Raw genomic sequence first — 23,591 nt, 5'->3', positions numbered from 1 at the left:
CACGATCTCACGGTCCGGTCCGTGAGTTCGAGCCCCGCGTCAGGCTCTGGGCTGATGGCTCAGAGCCTGGAGCCTGCTTCCGATTCTGTGTCTCCCTCTCTCTCTGCCCCTCCCCCATTTATGCTCTGTCTCAAAAATAAATAAACGTTAAAAAAAAAAAAAAAGAACACTATATTCTTCCTAATCTAAACTGAACACAAACTTGGTAAAATAATCCTAGGAGGAGAACAGCTTTCAAATAATTAGCAATCATCGAGGCACAGAAATTAGATTGACCGTTTCTTTCTGTATGGTGCACTATTATAAATAACTAGATATTTTACTAAAAAATAAGATAAACTGTATAACTTAAAAAGCCGACCCCCAGACCTCAGACTTCAGTGAAGCTGTTATATCAGAATAGACTTGAGCTATTTTAAAATCTGAATTCAAGTTCTTTGATCAGTAATTTTTTAATATGTTTAATAACCTATAAATTTCTTTTAAAAAAAGATTTTATTTTTAAGCAATCTCTCTACCCAGCATGGGGCTCGAACTTATAACCCTAAGATCAAGAATCACATGCTCTACCGAGTCAACCAGGTACCCCTAAATTATGGACTTCTATTATATATAATAATGTAAGGTAATAGGTTTCATCTAAAAATGAGAAAGAACCATAACTTTGTACAATGACATTTATTAATAATTACCAAACCTGTGCTGATGTAACTGTTTTGAAATCTATGTAGGGGTGCCTGGGTGGCTCAGTCAGTTGAGCGTCTGACTTTGGCTCAGGTTCACAGTTCCTGAGTTCGAGCCCCGCATCGGGCTCTGTGCTGACAGCTCAGAGCCCAGAGCCTGCTTCACGTTCTGTGTCTCCCTGTCTCTCTGCCCCTTCCCCGCTCATGCTCTTTCTCTCAAAAATAAAACGGAAAAAATATATATTAAAAAATTAAAATCTATGTATGATAGTATTTATTTCATTAACACTTGTAAGAAAACAATAAAGACTGGCTTTGTGCTACACATGAAAATAATGTTTATTATATATCCTCTGGATGAACTCATGACATACCATGTGGCTCTCTGATATCAATAGGGAAAGGTCAGGTTAAAGACTACATAGTTTCTTTTCAATTATCAGCTGATGTCACTAAATGCATCAAAACAAATGCGACACAGTCAATCTGAATAAACACTAAAAATAGGAGAGTAGGTTATATCCCTCCCCCATCACATGAGAATCTGGGGAAATGGGAAGACAACAGAAAGAGGCATCAAAGGAAGCCAATCTCTCACACGCTTTCTAGGCAGGGCAGAGCTTGGAGTGAAACCAGGTTAAGAGGTGGGTGGAAAGCCTATTTGAGGTTATGGCTGATCCTGCTAATAACCTTCTCCCTGGGGGCTGGGAGCCCAGGAAGAGGGAGACCCCTCTGTAGGGTTCCCAGGTGATCTTTCCTCCCCACCCCTTCATGAGGCAGATGCAAGCCGCCTGCTGACCACCCCCTCGAGGAATGGCCCTGCCTGGGAATGCCCGCCACACACACCCACCCTCTCCTTTTTTTCTAGTCAAACTCTGTTCACTCCTTGGCCTGCATCCCTCCCTCCTCTATAAATCTTTACTTCTGATTTCTATTTCATGGAATCTGGGACTAAAGTTAAACTACAACAACGCCACCAATACCAAGTCTTGCAAGAAATAATACAAAGAAACTTGATAAAAAATATTAAAAAGTAAAAAAAAAAAAAAAAGTAAAAGAACAGAAAAGCTGGTGTCTGCTGTCACTCGGTTTTCTGTACATCATCGAAGTCTCGAGTTTCTGCAGACATTATGTGAAATGAACATTGAATTAGCACCAATACAGGAAATATTTAAAAGAACTCTAAAATCACTTTTTAAAGGCTAGTGTAAGAGATTATAGACTACTGAGGAAGATTCTGGGTATATCTGTGTTTGGAAAGCCCTTCCTTTCAAATTTATCATTCCCTTTCCCCCCCAAAAGTGACAAAGGGTAGGTCTAAACTATCGAAATCAAACCTTCATAGACCTAGTTGGAAAATGAATGGTAATGTAAAAGCCACTGTAAAATCTTGCATATTTCATACTTTGCAAAGACGCCAATTAGGTTCTGTTGATGAATGTTAAGGAAAAACAGCATCAAAATGAATCTCTATGGTGAGCTGAAGTTGGGAGGGATCATGGATGATTGGCTACATCTAATGGAAAACAATCTCCCCTTGCCATCCATTTATAGGTTCTTCCAACTGTGGCCATATGTTTCAAAGGTCAGTCCCCCTAATGACAGACACATCACATACTGAACACCTACTATGTGTTAAGTACTGTGCTAGTACTTGATTTATTATTTCATTTAAACTTATTAACCTAGGAAAAAGTAACTATTAATATTACTATACTAGAGATAAGGACCCTGAGGCTCTGAAAAGTCTTTCCTGATAGTCTTTGAGTCTGCCTGCAGTAAAACAGTGCTGGTTGAAATCCAAATTCATTGGACCCCAAAGCCCAGGCCTCATGACTACCTACAAAACAAATGCTCTATCAGTCCTCCAAAAGTTTTCCCAACTAAACTAAAAAGTAATGACTCCCCCAAAAGTTATTTTCTCCATTAAACTAAAAGGTAGTGACTCATTAAAAAAAAAAAAAAAAAAAAAAAGTAATGACTCATGACTTAGTAAAAAGACTTTTTTTTCTTATTTCTGAATAAGGCTGCACAATGTTACAGGATGAATGAACTACCTGTATACCCTGTGCTATTTTTCTATTTAAGCCAATGTCTAAAATGTGTGTCTACACATATTCGAACGTACGTAATATATATACTTTTTTTTTTTAAAGATTAATTCTAGGGCCTAATTCTGCAGCTCTCTTTAAATGAAGGGAAAAAAACTACTAGCAGATTAAACAAAAAGTAACAGTTCTTCTAAGAACTTTAATTTTAGTTCCTCTTTCACTTACTTTCTGTGTATTTCCTACTGCTGTGATATATATGTGCACATGTTATGTGTTTATTTCATCTGGTCTCCAGAATCTTGGTTTGGCAATATCTTCCGCTACCCATTACACTTTTGCTATAATTATCTACAGTATATGTTATGTTTCCAAAGAGTATAAATAACATTTCATTGGTTAAGTATAAAGACTGGAAATTTGAGGGTGAGGAAGTTCAATCACAGGATACTGTTTTAAGAAGTTCCAGCAAAGTGTACAACCTAACAAGACTTAAGGCTAACACAAAGAAAACTGAAGCCTGGTATATAACCTTTTAGGCCTGGCTTTGGTTTAGTTCTCCTTTTAAAAGCTACTGGATGAAAACCAGCACTGACTATCACACGACACTGGATGCCATGTATAAAAAAATGAACTCTGATTCATCCCCGCACCATTTACAAAAATTAACTCAATATGGATCACAGACCTACGTGAAAACCTAAAACTGTAAAACTTTTAGAAGAAAACATGAGAAAATCTTTGTGACTTCGGGTTGTGTAAAGATTTCTCACAACAACAAATACTATCCATAAAAGAAAAAGCTGATAAATTGGACTTCATCAAAATTAAGAATTTCCACTCTTTGAAAAACACCGACAAGAAATTGAGAAGTCAAGGGGCACCCGGGTGACTCCGTCGGTTGAGCATCCAACTTCGGCTCAGGTCATGATGTCACGGTTTGTGAGCGGGAGCCCCGCATCGGGCTCTGTGCTGACGGCTCAGAGCCTGGAGCCTGCTTCGGATTCTGTGTCTCCCTCTCTCTCTGCCCTACCCCACACACGCTCTTGTCTCTCTCGGTCTCTCAAAAATAAATGTTAAAAAAAAAAAAAAAAGAATTTAAGAAATTGAGAAGTCAAGCAAGAGATTGGGAGGAAATGTATCCAACTCACATATCTGATAAAGAACTTCTATCTAAGAATATACAAAGAACTTTCAAACCAATTACAAGAGAACAAACAACTCGACTGAAAATGGGCAAAAGATACGAAGACACTTCACCAAGAGTCTGTGGATGCCAAATACGTATGTGAAAAGAAGGTTGAAATTATTAGTCATCAGGGAAATGCCATGAAAACCACGCCCTATGACTACACACCTACCAGAAAGGCTACAGGGAAAGAGACTGGCCACACCCAGCGCTGGTGAGGACGTACAGGTACTGCACGCTCGTTACTTCTGAGAACATAAAGTGGTACAACCGCTCTGGAAAACAGTTTGGCCATTTCTTAAAAAGCCAAGTACACATCTACCATCTAACCCAACCAGTCTATTTCTAGGTATTTACACAAGAGACATGAGAGCATCTACCCCTACAAAGATTTGTACATAAACATTCGGAGGAGCTTTGTTTATGGGATCCGAAAATGGGGGGTGAATGGGGGTAAGCAATTGTGTTCTCTGCCTTCAATGGAATACTAAGCAACAGAGGAATGAACTACCAATAAAGTAACGAGGTGGATGAATCTCAAAATAATTACACTGGAAGGAAAAAATACATAATGTGTGACTCCTTCATATCAAATCATTTTTTACGAACATGTATTTTTAAATTTATTTTTATCTTGGTTTTGGTTTTGTTTGTTTGAGAACGATAAAGACAACATGCCAAATGAAAACAAAAGAACACTGCTAACGCTGCATCCACAAATTCCTGGAAATGTTCTAGCGTCCAACAGCTGGAACTAGAGAAAGGTGTGAGGGGAAAGAAGCAGAAGAAGGAAAGGAGGGATGGCGATTTGTCACAAAACCTCAAAGTGCTAATGACAGTCAGAAATTCAAAGATGCCTGATGATATTAGCAGAAAGAAAACGAGCCATTACATAAAGATGTTAACAATACAGTTGTGACTATCATGCTTCTAAGAATATTTTTGTTACCATGAGCTATGATGTCATAACTTTAGGTAAAGTATCTCAGAGCAGTTCTGTCTCAGCTTAGTGTTAAGTCTCCGGGAAGATTTCCTTGTATCCGACTGTATTCTAACTACTGGTCTCTCTCTTTTTTTTTTAATGTTTACTTATTTGCTTTTGAGAGACAGAGAGTGAGCAGGGGAGGGGCAGAGAGACAGGGAGACAGGGAGAATCCCAAGCGGGTTCCACGCTGTCTGCACAGAGCCCAATGCAGGCCTCAAACTCACAAACTGTGAGATCATGACCACAGCCAACACAAGAGTCAGACGCTTAACCAACTGAGCCACCCAAGCGCCCCCAGTCTTTCAATTCTTTAGATTAGAAAGTCCCTGAGTACAAGGCCTGTGTCTTACTAATCAACTGTAACCCCATACTTGGCACCTTCTTGCAAAAATGTCACTGATGCTACAAACTGGCACCCACCACGGCCTGACAATCCTGCCATTTCTCTGGCACGCACAAGACAATCACAATATACTTCAGCGGGAAACAGAAACCCTCAGAGGTGTCCTCTCTTACCTTCCTGGAACCAAACCTCCTACCTATGAACCTGTCTGGCCCCTACTGCAAGAGGATGAAGATCCTACCTTCTGGCAAAGGGCAATCTTTCTACTTGTAGTAGGAATTCGACCTTTCATTCCTTGTCAATGACCTCATTACCTCTCCCATAGTACCGCTCTCTTCCTACCGCCTAGTTCATTCTCTACAAATTTGCATTGTTGGGGAGCCCCAGAGGTTCAGTCGGCTGAGCATCCAACTCTTGATTTTGGCTCAGGTCGTGATCCCAGGGTTGCAGAAGTGAGCCCCATGTCGGGCTCTGCGGAGTGTGGAGCCTGCTTAAGATTCTCTCTCTGTCTCTCTCCCCCACTCCTGCTCTCTAAAGTGAAAAAACAAAAAAAAAATGTAAGTTGTTATTCTGAGATAAAAAAATTCCTGTTCTCTGTTCCCTTTTATAGCCGATACTATTAACATAGTCATGGTGCCCTTATTTCCTTACTGCCTGATCCACTGTTGATCTTCATTTCCATGTCGTCCCTACAGGGCTCCTGTCAAGGACGAGCCAATGACTTTCATGTTGCCACAGCCAGTGGCTCTTCACCTCCATCTTACCTGACCCCTCAGTAATATTCAAGTCAACCACTACTGCCCCCTGGAAAGCATCTGCTCTCCCACTTTCCTTCTCCTCTGCTGGCTGCTCCACTTCAGTCTGGTCTGTTAGCTTAATCTTCTCCAATGGGATCGCTCACTCGGGCCTGGGCCTCCTGCTGCCTCTACATTCTCGTCCTAGATGAGGACAGCACAGTCATGGATTTAAATACCCTAAACAGTCAACTCCTAAATTCAACTTCTCAGCTCAGAGTTCTCCTCTCCCCAAGTATCAAATTCACAGAGGCAATCTAACATGTCCCCTTGAAATGTCTCACAGACTTTTCAAACTTACATGTGTCCAAAAAGAACTCTTAAAATTCACACCAAACATATTATCCTGCTCTACCCCAAACCTGTTTCATCTCAGTAAATGGTACCACCATCTACTTGGTCACTCGAGCTAAAAATATGAACATATCCAGTACGTCTCCAATTCCCACTGAATCTATCTACAGAATGTATTTAGAACGCATTCATCACAACACTGCCATCATCATATCGACTGGACAGCTGAGAAAGCCTTCTGATTGGTCTCTGTGCTTCTAACATGTCTCCCTCTAACCCACTGTCCAGACGACAACTGAAGTCACCCTGCAAACTCTATCATTCATGTCATTCAGTTACTTACATCCCTTCGTTGGCCCTCAGGATAAAACCGAGGTCTTGCTTGCAACCGAGCTCTTGCATGATCTGGCTCCTTCCAATCCCTCCAGCCTCACTTTCATTACTCAGCCTACCTCCACCCCATTCGCTAAGTCTTCTGCCACACTGGTTTTCTTTCAGTACCTCAAATCAGGCTCTCTCCCGCCTTGTACAGGTGCTCTTTTCTCTGCCTGGAATCCCAGCCTCACTGTCCGTTAAATGTCACCTCTTAGGAGAGCATCCTTGATCCAATCTTCAGTAGACCTCCCTGTTAATCTCTGATCCCACTGTTTGCTTTCTTCATAAATCTTACTGTGTTTGTATTGTATTTGTCAATTATTTTACAATTTTTTCTGTCTACTTTTTCGGTTTTCTGGTCAGTCCCATCAAGTAGAATACAAACTGCAGGAGCACAGAGGCACATTTATCACTGGAACACTTGCCCCCAGCATCTCATCATCATACTCATTAAATTGTTTCTGGGGGAAAAAAAAAGTTCCCTGGGTACATGAAAAAATGAATCTTAAGATAAATATATAAGCCTTATGATCTAGCAGCAGACTAAAGGAGAAAGTCCTGAAAACATACTAATCTGGAGTTTAGTTACATGGATGCAACTTACCATCTAGATACAAGCAAGAAAGTCTATTTTGTTGTTTTGTAATAATATTTACATTTTGAAAACTTCTAAATTTTACAAGAAACTCTTATTCTTAAATTTAATATTTCCTAATATCTGCAACATGTTTTTCTATTTAAGGTTGAATAATTGGCTTAAAAATGGGAGATTAGAAGACTTGCTTCCTTACCCCACAACTGTACTGTCTGTATCTAAGATGCTGAAAAAGGTAAAACTGATACTTTAGAGAATTCTGTGACTCACGGAAAGGCAGAATCCACTCCAAAGAAACTGGTCGAAACTGTTAATAAGAAATGACCGTATGTTGAAAGCTATCTTTCTCTTGTACTATAGGTGTTAATAATTTATCTTACTGTCTCTGATGCAAGAAAACATTTCAAACATTATGGTGTCAGCTAAGTTACGGTGTCATTCTGAGACCAATCACTTAGAAAAAGGACTTGAATATTTTAAACAAAGATGTGATGAATTCTTTAAAAATTAAAATCTGTTACAGCTTTTCCTTCTAGAAATGAAAAGACCACTGAAACATCTTGCATGTTACGCTATGACGCACTGGCTACAGAAGCACACACGATGGCTGACAAACTAATAAAATCTTGGATAGCTGACCCTGCTCAGTGCCTGCTGGATGAAAGATCAGGAAAAGAAATCACCGCCTTGCTACTTTCTTATCTTATAGTAAGTCATCAAATTAAAGATTTCGCTGCAAATATGAAGACTAAGTTAATATTTCCACCACAGGATTGTGCTCTTGTTTTACCCATAAAAGAATCTACAGACTTAACGTTTTGTTTATATTCAATCAATTACAGCTCCAAGCAGTCAGCAACAAGGATCTTTCAAGTGAATGCTTGGCAACAAACATAAACAGGACTAAAATACTTAGTGATGAGTAACTTTCTTGAATCTCATCATCCACCCTGATGGTGCAAAGGCACTGCGGGTGCCTTACCAATGCAGTGGGACCCAACTGTGTTAGAATCCACTGTATTAGTTCTCACCCCATGTTCGGGCACGCGCGCGCACACACACACACACACACACACACACACAGAGTCAGTTCAACTGAAGGATATCCTTGATAAAAAATAAAAATTATTAATTAAATCGTGACCTCTGATTAGATTCTTGGTATTCTGTGTAACAAAACAGGAAATACACATAGAGCACTTCTGGTGCCTCACAAAGTATTATGATTGTCTAGAGGAAAATCACTTCTGTATTGACTTGTGTGTGAGCTGTATAAGCCACTGCCTTAATGGAACACCAGGTTTACTTAAAAGAATATCATATAGACAAACTGTAGTTATTTAGACCTGGATATCTGATAGACATTTACTTGAAAATAAATTAAAGGAACCTGACACTTGAAGGAAAACAACCGATAGTATTTCTGACAATGGTAAAATTTGAGCCTTTGAGCGAAAACTAGGATTTTGGAAAACTTGCATCTGCTACCATAACCTTGACAGCTTCCTGATACTTAAAGACTTTCCTGGTAAGATTTGTAGATTTGTAAAGAATGTAGATTGTAAAGAATGTGATTTTTAAAATAATGTGTAATAAAACGTGTGAACGTTTGGAAGATCCGTTTAACTCAGTGAGCCAAGATTCTCCAAATGACCATTGTGTGATGTTACAAAATCATGCATGGGTGAAAGATCCAAAATGCAAATAAATGAAGGGATTTTAATGTACCTGAGTACTCGAATTAAAAGCTCACAGATTTGGCTTCTACACCGCAACTAACCTTTAAGAAACGATCTCTCATTGAATGGTGTTGTATCAGAGAAGAATACGCACAATTATCCGAAAGGGTTTAAAAAGATTCCCTCCTTATCCAACTACATTATCTATGTGAGGCTAGGTTTTCTTTACAGATTTCAACCAAAAAGAAATGATTAATGTGGAAGCAGATACATGAATCCAGCTGGGTTCTAGTAAGCCATCGACTAAAGAGATCCATAACAATGGAAAACCATGCCACTCTTCTCACTCATGTTTCTTTGCATTTTGGAAAACATAAAGGAGTTATGAAACCAGAAAGCTGGAGGAACACTGGCCTACATTAAACTAAGGATCTCCAGTTTCTTATATCTCAGGTGGGTCTTAAGGCCTGATGGCAAAATGGAAGACTGAAAGGTCAGGGTCAAACACATAGAAAATGAGTGAGTACACATCTGATCAAATAAATGTGTGCCTGCATAGCTCCGACTTGGATTTTCTTCATTTCAAAGTCAAGGAAAAATTGTTTTTTGACTATCTATCATTCTCGTTAGCTCACACTGCTTGTACCTCCACCAGAATGGATATTGAAAAGCCACTAATTCAAAGCACATTTTACAGGGAGAAGGCAACCAGTGTCTTTAAGAGACTTCAAAGTAAATATCTGACACCCCTCCAAGGCAGACCCCTTCTTAATAGAATAAGCTGTTGAATTCCTATTCAGTAACAAATGGAATCAGAAGAGAGATAGCTATAGAACTTAAACTGGATAACAGAGGCCTGTTTATTCGGTAGGATATATTTTAGTTTTATCTTCAAAATTTATTTCTAGGCGTATTATGATCAAACGTAGATGACTCTAAAATTATTCCCGACACGGTTTATGGAAGATTTAACAATTTAAGTTGACAAGCTTTTCTTGAATACCTTCCATATTCAAAATAAACACTCCGCAGGGACTAAAATGCTAACATCGTCCCATCCTTCTAGGACACCATGGGCATACAGTATAGATGAGCCTCCATCAATATGGAGCTTATTCAGTCCGTGGCTTATGAATTTTGGAGCTTAAAATGACACCACGGTCTGGCTGGCGTCCTAACTGAAAAACAATCTCTATCCGTGTACTACCGACATCAACTCTGAAATACAAGAGGATCTTCCTGAGTGGATAGCTTCCCTCATGCATAATGGTAACTAGCCTTGGCATTTGAATTCATTACTTTTCAAAGACTGGTTTTCAGATTCACCATGAGACGCAGATGGCCCTGATAAAAACGGTCAAGAAGCTGGTCTATCACAAATTCTCTATCAGGTGGATGGTATCCAGTCTGTTGGTGTGTTCAATCAGTATCTGCAATATGCCTGGTGCTCTGGTGGAGACTAGGGATAGAGTGATGACTAAGACAGAGACAGTTCTTGCCCTCAGGGTGCTTAGGGCCAGGCAGAGGAAATACACACGAAGCAAACAATCACATCATCATTTAGTCAGACATATTCTACACTCCTGGTCTCAACTAATCATCCATCCTGTTGACTTCCAATGTGATTCCCATACTAGGAGTTGGAAAACTCCTCAAAGCCTACTCCTAATAGGCTCTTCATAGATTAGCATCAATGCCTTAAAATAAATATCACGCTACTGCTAGCCTTAGGATTTTTCAGCAAAAACCAACTAAGTGTCAGTGTTCAAATTTGCTGATGGTGTTAAAGTTAAACAAATCAGAGTCCAAAATGAACAAATCACCACATATGGGGGAGGGGAGGAAATGACACGAGTGTTTCAGACCTTAATCCTGAGTCAGATCGTAAATCATCAACTTTTCCTAACCATAATAATTGCTTCCTCCATAATTAAGATTGTGACATCATCAAAAAACTTACACCAAACTTTGTTTAGACATAAAATGATTTAACAGCCTACGTTGCTAGTTTTCTGGCTTTATATGAGGAAAAAAATCCTAGACCATCTATGTATAAATTAAATTAGAAAGAGTTCTATCAAGCTTTGTATTTTTAAAACTCTTGACCATTATTTTAAAAATGCCTCTTTATTTAAGATTTAGAAGACTTGATGCCTCAAGGAATACTTGAAATATGATTTTATTTTTTAAAAATCTGGTCTTAATTCCATACTCTTTTTTTTTGTAGTCCCACTGCAAATAAACAAACAAGAATTGTTCTTCAACTTTCTCCATGCTCTGCTTTAAACACAAAAGCATTAAGATGAGGAACGAACAATGACTTGCTTATTTTCTTTTAAAACAGCTGTCAAGAATAAAACATATGCTCCTTCTTACATTCAATATATATAAATTAACCACAACAGTCTGCATTTGCCGTATATTTTACCTTTACCCTTATCCTTAAACAAAGGCACGCACGCACGCACACACACGTGCACATACACATGCACACACACACGCGCGCGTGCGCGCACACACACACGGTGCGCCCTTAGCTCTCTTTAACCATATCCAGGCCATCCACCTTCCCTTAAATGCCAAGTTTACCAAACCCACCACTTTATTTCCTTCACATTCTCTCCTGCTGCCTCTGGATTCCGTTCTGAATCTGTTCTACCACAACTGTAATCTCAAATCACCAACGACTTCCATGTTTATACAGAACAAATGGACTTTTCTCATGTCTCATTCTCAGCGAGCTCCGTAAGACCCGATACTGCTGACCACCTCCTTTTTGAACTCTTCTTCCTCAACCTCCATGTTTTAAAATCAAATAAACAAGTCAGTTTTCTCACTTCATCTGTGGTATACTATTCCAATTCTCCTTCTCCATCTCTAACCTTTTCTCTGTGTTCCCCTGCTACCTGCTGTTCCTCCTACACTATTATTTTACGTAGCATGTGGCTTGGTTTTCCATTGGGCTTTGTCTTGGATCTTGTTCTCTTTGGAAAATTAACCTGAAGCAACTCAGTTTATGTTATGAACACGGAGATCCATGGAATTAAATTCCAAATTGAATACTTTGAAAGAAAAGACATTTGGATATATAAAGGTTCTAGAAAGGCAATATAGGGAAATGATCGTAAACACAGACTGTGGAGCCAGACTTTCTTGGTTAAACTTGACTCTGTCACTTCCAGACTATGTCATACTAGACACCTGAGTAACCCTGCTGTGCCTCAAGTTCCCCATCTGCAACATGAGCGTAATAACTGTACTTACCTCACAGGGATATTGTGAAGATTGAAGGCAGGCACATTATAGGCACTATGAACGTGATTATTAAACAAATTATAAGACCAGCAGCTATTAAAAACTCAACCTCAGGGCGCCTGGGTGGCTCAGTCGGTTGGGCGTCTGACTTCGGCTCAGGTCATGATCTCGCGGTCCGTGAGTTCGAGCCCCACGTTGGGCTCTGTGCTGACAGCTCAGAGCCTGGAGCCTGTTTCAGATTCTGTGTCTCCCTCTCTCTCTGACCTCTCTGTCTCCCTCTCTCTCATGACCCCATTCATGCTCTGTCTCTGTCTCAAAAATGAATAAACGTTAAAAAAAAAAAAATTTAAAAACTCAACCTCATTAATTTATGGGCCCACCTCGTAACTTGACATTTTGTTGTTTTTGTGATAGGTGTTTTCTAAAACCCTTAAAACATACTAACTCCACTAGACTGAATCACTTTAGCTACGTCAAAAACAAACGTAATACCGGGCACCTGGGTGGCTCAGTTGGTTGAGCAGCAGACTTCAGCTCAGGTCATGATCTCACAGTTCATGAGTTCGAGCCCCGCGTCAGGCTCTGTGTTGACAGCTCAGAGCCTGGAGCCTGCTTTGGATTCTGTGTCTCCCTCTCTCTGCCCCTTCCCCGCTCATGCTCTGTCTCTGTCTCTCAAAGATGAATAAACATGAAAAACAAACAAACAAACAAACAAACATAATACCACAGATTTCTAAGAGGACAGTGTTCACACACACACACACACACACACACACACACACACACACAGGAATACTATAGATTTCTAGAGCTACAAACCTACTCCATCATTCTACAGATAAAGAAACTGAAGAAAGGAGACAAGCGATTTGTCCAAAGTCACAGAGCAAATAGTGAGAGGGAGAATCAGGGCTGGAATGCAGGTCTCTAAAGTATGCATCAACATATTACTGAAAAAACGTTTTTTTTCCCTCATCTACTCATGATGTGAAGAAATACCTTTCTTAGAATGTAGTTTTGCCTTCAGGAAATATTCCCTCATTATGAAAAATCTGAAATTTGATGAGAAGGAAACTATCAAAATTTCAAGCTATCAATTACTAAACACCACCTTTCTTCAAGGTAACTTTAGAAGGCTTGCAGAAAGGACTTTATTCTATGGTTAAAAGTCCACCCACATCAGAGCAGATTGTGTATTTTTAAAGTTGTCATTGCTATTTGAATTACAAAAGTAGTTTTAAACATTCAGTGAGAAAGATTTCCTCTTTTGTTTCTGCAAACTCCACCTCTACTAATCTTTTGAACAGTAGGATATAAAAAGGTTAAAGGGCACAAATAAACAGTGATTTGAGCAGCCAACATTTATTTAGGACTTGCTCTGCACAGTCTGGAGTGTGTTGCAACAGACCTTATAGAAAGAGAAAGCAGAATGAAAAGATTTTTATCCCTGCCCAGAAAAAGCATGCAACCTAAAAAGGGAGATTAAAAAGTGCACATGAAAAACATGTTATAAAATAAAGACTTAAATAGAGCACACAAATAATGAACAGTTGGAAAACTGTCCTGATTCAGATGGATCTGCCTACCACCCTGAGAGTTTTGAAGACTTTAAATCATTTGTGGGAGCTCCTGGGCGGCTCAGTCAGTTGAGCGTCCAACTCTTGGTTTTGGCTCAGGTCATGATCTCACGGTTTGTGAGTTTGAGCCCCGCGTTGGGCTCCGCATTGGCAGTGTGGAGCTCGCTTGGGATCTCTCTCTCCCTCTCTCTCTCTCTCAAAATAAGTAAGTTAATTAAAAGCTTTAGAAAAATAAACAAGCTATTTGTGAATTATAAGTTCTCTGTGGCCATGGCTATTCTGTATCCAAGTCTAGTTACAGAGACTATCATCATTTTTCAAACATAAAACAAATCACTTTAGAATTCGCATTGAAGAGTATAAATAATAGAAATATTTATGTTAGCTAACAATCTGTTATAGAGCCAAGGAACAAATGACTAAATCCCCTAAAACCACACAACAGTAATTCATATTTAACGAGGAGCTTGAGATCAAAAGTTTCTGATCTCCGGGATCTGGCAGGCCAGATACAGAATCCATCATAAAATGCACTTATACATGCACAAAAACCACCCTTCTCTATGAGACATTCTAGAATACCAATTATTAAAAGGGTGTCTATTTTGGCTAAAGTCCTTTCTTTTTAAGATACACATAGATTTTTTCCCAATTGTTTTAAAAAGAAACCAGAAGCTCTCAATGCCCATTTATTCCATTCCCTGGATAAAATCTTACAGAGCATCAGGTTATTCTCTACTATTGTGAAAGTGTAACCTAATAAATAATCTATCGTCAGGTAATCAAAAATCTGAATTGTTATTAGGTAACTCCAGTAAAAATGCCTAGCAGATCTGGCAAAGAAAATGGCTCTGGAGGAGTAATTATGCTATTTACATATTCTGCAGTACGTCTGAAGGACAGCACTAGAGTGTAAAGAAAACAATCACTGTATTAAATTAGAAGGCCTCAATGATTGCCCTAGCTCTATTGCTTACAATTCCTGTGTCCTCAGACAAGCCACTTAACCTCTCTCTGCCTCAATTTCTTCACCTGTAAAACGGGACTAGGAATACTTACTTTATTATTTTAAGGAACTAACAAAACTATGTCAAAAATGTTTGTACACTATAATGGTCGTAAACACTGAAGGTGGCAGCATTTGTGTATAAATGAAATGGAAGAGAAAATGAATGAAGACAATGTTACAGATTTAATTGTTAAGTGGTTGAGCGGATACTCAGAGAATTCTGCTCTATTTTTTATAATGTGCTTCAGACCTGAATGAGATATATTTCAATGTTAAAAATTATTAGGAAAAAAACCTCCTAAAAGGTTTTTTAAAAAAGTCTCTCTTCTGAGATAAGACTTTTTTTTTTTAATGCAAGTATCTTTCCAAACTCATTTATTCCCATTTTTTTGTCTATCTAGAGAAAGAATTTGGCTAAAACGCAATGAAACTGGAGATAAGAAAATGGCCAACCTCCAAGATTGATGTGTCTATGTTCCAGTTGTGAGGTCCCGAAACAAAAGGAGCTGAATCCTTTTGAAGTAGACTTTATAAAGTGACTAACATTCTTTGATTACTAAGGAAATTCCTCTTGCCTCTGACGATTTCATACACTAAACAGTAATTCCAAGAAATAAATAACATGCATCCAAAAAGATGCCATTCTTTCTAAGCATATAGTAGGTAATAATGTAGGTGTTACACTTAGGAAATATCATTGTTATTCTGTGAAATTCCTTTTTATGGCCTTCCATGGGAGTCAATACTTGGCAAACATTTTGAATCAACAATATCACAAGTCAGCCTTCCTGCACTAATTAGAGGCTTTCCTATACTTTGTCCAAGGCTCCAAGTTTCTGGCTCTAGCTGCCGGACTCTACAGATACTAGACATAAGCTCTTCTCCAAAACAAGAAAGCAATGAGGTCAAATGACAATCTATGCCAAAATGTTTCTGCCAAATACTAAACACTGAGGATGTAAGCACCTCAAAGTTCTATCTCTGAACTGTTCAACATTTCACAGTCAAACATTTCACCCAGGTGATTTCTTCAGCTCTAAACCTTAGATTCAGAGTCAAGAACCAAGCCGATGCAGCTCTGGCCAGTGCCACCATAAAGGGACAGAGGAAAGGTCATCTCTGAATTTTCTGTTGGAATTCAGCATCGCTTATGTTATTCCTTGCATCAGTAAAGTAGATTCACATTGCTTTAAGCAAAGCAGATGTAAAAATATCCTTTAATGATTATGAAAAGCAACAAACTTCCATCACTGTGATTTCTCTTAGTGAACCATTACCCAAAATTGTTCTGCTTAATAAACACAGAGTGGCTAGGGGTGCCTGGGGGGCTCAGGCGGTTAAGCGTCTGACTCTTGATTTCAGCTCAGGTCATGATCTCACGGTTCATGAGTTTGAACCCCACATGGGGCTCTGTGCTGATGACACAGAGCCTGCTTGCCATTTGGTCTCTCTCTCTCTCTGTCCCTCCCGTTTGCTCTCTCTCTCTCAAAACAAATTAAAAAAAATAAATAAACACAGAGTGGCTGGCATTGTGCTCAGTGTCAGGAGTGGTAATAAAAAAGCATCTGACACTTTCCTGCCTTTAAGAGGGTTATGATATAGATGAGAAGGCAAGCCTCTTAGATCCAACAATTAGGAACCAATACAAGGAAGAATTGTTTTTAAAAGCCAGATTGTGTAGTGTAATAAACACTTTATGAAGCTCTAAAGGCTCACCACAATCATTTTTTCACAAGAGTGGCCTCAGGCGGTTCCTTCTGCATAAAGTTGCTGGCTTACAAAGCAAGAGAATACATTTGAAATCAACCCTATTTCCCTGGTCACAAATCAATGAACCATGACTCATGAGGCAGGCCATCTACATAAGATTCTACATAAGAGATGATATATGCATGTATACACACACACACACACACACACACAGAGTCAGATATTCTTTCTATCCAGAAAGTCTGAATGAGCAAATGTGTGAAAAAGAGTGCCGTGGCATCACTGGAACTGCCACCAAATCGGGAATGACGACAAGCCACTATTCTAATCTCTGGGAGGACCAGTACACATTCCAGGCTATGAAGCACAAGCCCAGGGGGACTATTTGGCTGTTGAGCCAGGTTCCTGCACCTCTTCAATGCTCATGTATCTTCCAGGAAGACCCTATTATTTAAGGTTATCCTAACAATCCATGCCATATACATGATACCACTAACAAATTTTTTATAAGAGACCAAGAAGGGATAAAATACCCAAATAGGGGACTATATCTAAGAATACATAAAACACTCAGAAAGGGTTATTGTATCTAGAACACATAAAGTATTCAGAAGGAGGGGGAGAAACATCTCTGAGGCAGGCACACAGCTACAACTCACATTCTCCTTATGTGTGTTACGTTATGTATGTATCTGAAATAGATGAAAAGACAGCGTTAAATGTATGACTTTGTCTTGAGGGACAGGCAGTGAAAACAGAAAATATAAAATAAATAGTGTTCCAAAAAGCAGGCATCCATTTCATTTGAAAAGGAAATCTCAAACAAGAATGAAAAGAATATGGTTGGGGCACCTGGGTGGCTGAGTCAGTTAAGCATCGGACTTCAGCTCAGGTCATGATGTTGAGGTTGGTGGGTTCAAGGCCCGTGTCGGGCTCTGTGCTGACAGCTCGGAACCTGGAGCCTGCTTCAGATTCTGGGTCTCCCTCTCTGTCTGCTCCTCCCCCACTCACGCTCTGTCTCTCTCTCCCTCAAAAATAAATAAACATTAAAAAAAATTTTAAGAATGAAGATAATACGGTGAGCTGACATTCACAGCCATCTGAATCAGAACGAGGCTGTTCTTAACGGGAAACTGCCCCCAGGAAGATCACGAATGACTCTCTCCTGTTATTAAGAGATAACAGAGCAGCATCTAGAATAGTATTGCAATGTTTAGTGGAATTATAGATAAGGCAAATATCATTTTCCTGCCTTTTTTCCCAATGTTCTCTTTCCTCCCCTCTTTAGAGTCACTTTCTTATCCCACCTTGCACGAGCCTTGCTGAGCTATTTGTCCCTGTCCCATGTTTTTGACATCATTTTAGTCTATTCTTTCATTTACTCCCTCCCTCCCTAAACAGACTATCCTATGAAAGCACAGAGAAAAAAAAAAAAAATCAACATTAAATTTAACTAGATTTTTTTTATTAATGTATCTGACCACACTCAAAGTGACTTGAAAGTCTGAGAAAAAGTTATTTCCCACCACTGCAGCTCCAAACCGTAGTCAAAGAAAGGAGGAAAAGACAAAATACTTAGAAGAAAATAGGTTATGAACACCTGGAACTAAATAAAGGGAGTAGAGGGAGTTACTAAGTTGGAGGCAAAAACTTAAAGCAAAGTCAAAAGAACAGGAAAAGGTTTGAGCCTCTGACAGGATTATTGGGATCATAAGCATTCTTTCCTGCTGGCCTGTAGCAGGAAGTCAGCAGTTATCCAAGAGTGAGTCTGCTCTGGAGAAAATTATTTCAGCAGCTCAACTGCAACGTGATTAAAGAGCATAGGAGTGTGGGGTGTGAGGAGTACGAGGCTGAGACAAGGTAGGTTTATTAAATAATGGTATCCTAAATGGTCAATGGCTATGTCTACCTTTTTAGATAATCAAATATTTCATCAAATACATATCCAATTATAAAATGAAACAATATGGCTTCTGTTATGTCTCATTTACACTAAGCCAAACCTTGAAGCTTTAGAATCTCTGTATTTCTTAAATTCCAATGCAATCATATAGTATCAATTAAGATAATTTCTGTCAATGAGAAAAAGCCTACATCCTTCTGCACAAGAAATGATGCTCCTCACCTTTTTGATGAAACTGTTAGAATATTTTATATTGACAAATGGAAGCAGAAACCAAGCATGAGGTCATTACTTCTTTCATTTTCATTTTAGCAAGAACAAAAAGAACCATCCAGCATTTAGGAACCAAATATTCTTGTCCCATGACACAGTTTATAGCTATCATGATCAAATTAACTTCCTTATCACCACTGTTAAAACAAGAAAAAATGAAAAAGGATGTTGTCTCTAACTACTGTTACCTAATGAAGTTCAGGTTTATCCTTACTGTTACTTGACATAAAACACCAAGATGTGATAAATCAGTAATTAGGAAATAAAAAATCCAAACAGAATGTGACAGATAGTCTCAACAGTTTTCCAGAACATGAGAAAGACTGTTTATTCCAGAACATCAAAAGGTTGGGGGCAGCGAGAGGAAATCAGTAATTCTCCAAAGGCACTTTCTACAGCAAACTAAAGAGAGCTCTTACAAACGCAAGAAATATAATGTGTATATTTAAAATAAAAACACCATTCATCTTCCTTTGTAGATATAATCCCTTTAAAGCTAGAATTATTGTTCTCTTCCCTAGAAAAACGTTACTAACCATGATTTCAACCCATGGCTTGACCACTGCTACTTCTAATATGTATTAAATATACTGTTTTAGTCAAATAATAGAGAAGTTGTCTGGAACCTAAGAAAAAGTACACAGCTATTCGAGTGTTAAAACACTCTTCTGTGGTAGCTTCCATAAACGTATACTTGAACATGTTCACTTTAACACCCATCAAGTCTCTCCACAGTGCTCCCACATCTCACGTCTAAAGTTTAGCTTTTTCTTCCCACTTTTAACATGATGGTGTCTGACGCTAAGGCAAAGACTTACTTCTCAGCAGCCAATACAGTTGGAACCTTGCTGAAACCCTGTTCTCAGCTGCCCCCTTGCTGCTGGAAATGAACTTTGAGGCTGGTGCAGTATAGAAATACACCAATTACGTCTGAGAGAATAAGCCGGGCACAAGGAACTTTGTGAAAGGGCAGAAATCATGAGATGCCATTGGTGAAGTATGCCAAATCTCCCAGTGTATTTGATTATCAGCTAAAAATACATGAAGTTTCTTATTTCTCTAATCTTCAAGTGTCAATGTTCTCAGATTCTAAACTTCCAAGCTACTAGATATTCATGCCTTAGGAAAAGAATTAACTGACAATTTTAGATAGTGGCGACCATAACCAGAGAATGAATTGTTTGCTCTCCTGTTGGCACAGGTTTATTTCTAACAGTGCCCCCTCAACATTCTTTAAAAAGGAAGGAAGGAAGGAAGGAAGGAAGGAAGGAAGGAAGGAAGGAAGGGAGGGAGGGAGGCAGGCCGGCCGGCCTAGGATACAAACCACCCAGGAGTTCTAAGTCATTCATGTGTTCCTGGTTTCACACACAGCACTGTTAACAGAGATTCACATGGCAACTCCATGAAAAATGTATTTTCATTTTATAGGAAAAGAAGATAGAAAGCATACAGCCACGCATCTTATTTCCATTTAGTCTAACATTCGTAACATCCAAGAGTACTCGTACACCCATTTCCTTTTGCATCGACTAACACATTCTTCACCAACAGAAATAAATGTCTGATGGGGAGGGAAAAGAAGAATAGGAAGTCTTAGGGACATAAATCCAAACATTCCACATCAATATTACTGATCCGCCCATGATTCACCTTAATCCCACATTTGGGAAGTCTGTTTCTCAATTACCAAACAGGACTACCACCACAAAGCCTAAACAGATTTTTGTTTTTTAATATTCTCACTTATTTTGTTAATAATCAAACCATATGGATACAGGAATGACAAAGAATAAACATCAACAAGCGGTTTATATTTTCTAAACTTGTGGCCTGACATCAATCCATGTTCGTCTTCGCAATGCTGAACAGCTCAGAAACAAGCACGTGTGACAGAACTGAGATAGACTGTTCCAGTCATAATTTCTTTAAACGGCTTTCTATCTCTCACATCTTTTTACCTCCTATGGTACTCAGCTCAATGCCCTGTACATAACAGGTACTCAAAAATATCTTCTTTTTTCTTTCAGAGTGAACTTACCCTTCGAAATGACACGACATAGAACGTATCTCCCCTTCTGCGGATGGCTTCAAAGAAGTCTTGATAACTTCTGGGTGATGCATAATACACTTGCAGCTCACTCCCTGAGTTCCTGCTGAAGGAAGAACAGGGCAAAGTGTTCTTAAACCAAAAAATTTCATCTCCTCTCAAAAATACTCCCCGTGCTAAGGCTACGTCTGAATTATAAGAATTACTCTCAACCAAAATAGTAGCAGCATTCGGCAGTAATTTTTATAATAACGTTCTGAGAAGCCCAAGGTCAGGATATTTATAAGATCCAATTCACTAAAGCAAAAACTCTCATTTCTGAATGGAAAGCTCTAAAAAAGCACCACTCAAGTTCACTGCAGAGCATGTAAAAATAATAAAGAGTATCAGAAAATAGATTTCTGCATTGGTTTGCATGATTTAAAATTTTTGGTAACAGACATTAAGTCTTAGGGAAGTTATTTTTCACCGCTCAGTCAAATCTGTAAGGCGTACTTTTCTATAAGGCTGTGTGAAAAGTGGGAAGAAGGTAGGATTTGGAAACAAACAGATCTGGCTTTGAATTTCGTCTCCACTCCTCAAGTGGGTATTCTTAGGGAAATCAACCCCCGAGCAACCTCGGTTTCCTCATCCATAAAATGAGGATAACCATGTAAACCTGCAGGATTGTTACTGGTCAGAGACGTTACATATGTGAAGCACCGAGTAAGGCCTCATAGGAGTCACTCAACAAATGCCAGCCACAGATACAGGAAGTACCACGTCAGTGCCTTCGTAACATTAGTAACTAAAATTATAGTACCTCAACCACATCGTAGCCCCAAAAGACACACTCAAATGATATTAGTGTAGTTTTTAATATTTCCAGTCTTTTATTATTTAGCGCAATAAGCCAAAACCCAGAAGTTAAAGAGAATTTTTTAAAATGTTGCCTTTTTCTCCAGACAACCTGTGTTTTCTTTCTTATAGGTTCTTCTACATTTTCTATCCAACTTTATGAGGAAAAAAAAGACTGATCTAAAAGGAAAATTATAAATGAATCATAAGAACTTTCTTTGAAATAATTCCATTTGCTCATGAAGCCACTTCTAACCATATTATTTTGACATACAATCAATTCTGATTCATCATGATAGTTATGTTCTACAAAGTCGGTGTGAACACTGAATTAGTAAATACTGAACCATTCTCCTAAGGGAAATACCGTGTTAGGTTCCTTATAAGCCCCTACCTATGGCATATTTGTCAACAGATTAATATATAACCTTGTTTTTATGTTTCTGTTTAAAGACACCTTCTTCAACATATCTCATTCATTCATTAACACTGAACTCCTAGTCAACAGCACTGTAACTTATGCCTGAATGAAGCTTATCTAATATGTATATTTTTCCATATGGCACAACACAGCCTTTGTTTTTTTTTTTTAAGTTTATTTATTTACTTTTAAGAGCGAGAGAGAGACAGCAAGAGCAGGGGAGGGGCAGAGTGAGAGTGAGAGTGAAAGAGAGAGAAAGAGAGAGAATCCCAAGCAGGCTCTGCACTGCCAGTGCAGAGCCCAACGTGGGGCTGGAACCCACAAACCGTGAGATCATGACCTGAGCCGAAATCCAGAGTCAGACGCTTAACTGACTGAGCCACCCAGGCGCCTTGGCACAACACAGCTTTCTTGAACAATAGGTAGCCCTTTGGGACTGTGCTTCAGGGCCATTTTAGACAGTGAAATCACACACACACCCAAAAAGCATAAAAATGTGAAAAGTATGGCATTAAACAGACTTCAAAAAGAAACCTGTTTACAGCAGGAGCTGAAGCAGGAAGGCGCAGTGTGGCCTTGTTAACTGAGCCTCACCTAGGACCATCTATGCACACTTGCAAATGGCTGTAAAGGCATCTTGAGCACTGGGGAGCCTGGGTGGCTCAGTCGGTTGAGCATCTGACTTCGGCTCAGGTCATGATCTTGCGGTTTGTGAGTTCGAGCCCTGTGATGGGCTCTGTGCTAACAGCTCGGAGCCTGGAGCCTGCTTCGGATTCTGTGTCTCCTTCTCTCTCTGCCCATCCCCCGCTTGTGCTCTGTCTCTCTTTGTCTCTCAAAAATAAATAAATAAATGTAAAAAAAATTTTTTTAAAAAGCATCTTGAGTATTGATTTGGGGGCACAAATACACTTTAGTGAGTAGGCTGACTGACTCACTGATACAGAATACATGATTAATTCATTTAAACCACTTTTTTAAAGACTTTTTTTTAAAGCAGTTTTGGATTCACCCCAAACCTGAGGGGAAGATACAGAAATTAATATTTTTGACTAGTTAACGAAATAATATGCCATCATAATGATGCATCAAAAAATGAACGTATTTTTAAATATATATATAGTAAATGAACGAAACATTCTGATCACTAGGAGAATTATTAGTCACTATACCTATTTGAATTATCTATTTCTACATGATAACACCGTATCTCCCGATTTGAAACATTCGTGATTGCCAATATACTGCTCACTGCCATTTAATAGAGACTCTCAGTTAACAGGGTAATAAGCAGCTTTCCACTTACACTGGGCATATGTTCTCAGGGCCAGGTACCCGGTCTGACACACGGCTGGTGCTCAGTAAATGTGAAATTAATAGTAAATAAATTGTGAACTCTATGTCTGTGGGAAAGCTACACACAGAATCTGAGACCCTCTACTTCCATTTCAGTGGCACTGTCATCAATATATCACATCAGCACCATCACCAGCTTTCAAACGTGCCAAGGACCATGCGAAGTGTTTCAAATAAATTATGCGATTTGATCATCCACTCTGTGTGGCCAAAACTGTGTA

At 39.1% G+C, this 23,591-nt stretch overlaps 1 protein-coding gene across 5 annotated transcripts in view; it reads right to left on the bottom strand.

Moving 5' to 3' along the window:
* Positions 1-23,591, bottom strand: part of ATF6 (activating transcription factor 6) — a 196,978-nt gene that overhangs the window by 90,257 nt on the left and 83,130 nt on the right. For 4 of the 5 annotated variants that reach the window (XM_027075083.2, XM_027075084.2, XM_027075081.2 and 1 more), the window contains one exon: positions 20,751-20,865. In XM_027075083.2, the coding sequence (XP_026930884.2) occupies positions 20,751-20,865 (115 nt within the window). The remainder of the gene's footprint in view (positions 1-20,750; positions 20,866-23,591) is intronic. The other variant, XM_027075082.2, reaches the window with a different exon arrangement.

Source organism: Acinonyx jubatus, chromosome E4 (assembly GCF_027475565.1).
Source record: "Acinonyx jubatus isolate Ajub_Pintada_27869175 chromosome E4, VMU_Ajub_asm_v1.0, whole genome shotgun sequence".
In the NCBI taxonomy this organism is placed as follows: Eukaryota; Metazoa; Chordata; class Mammalia; order Carnivora; family Felidae; genus Acinonyx; species Acinonyx jubatus.
This window is presented reverse-complemented; position numbering and strand designations above follow the sequence as displayed.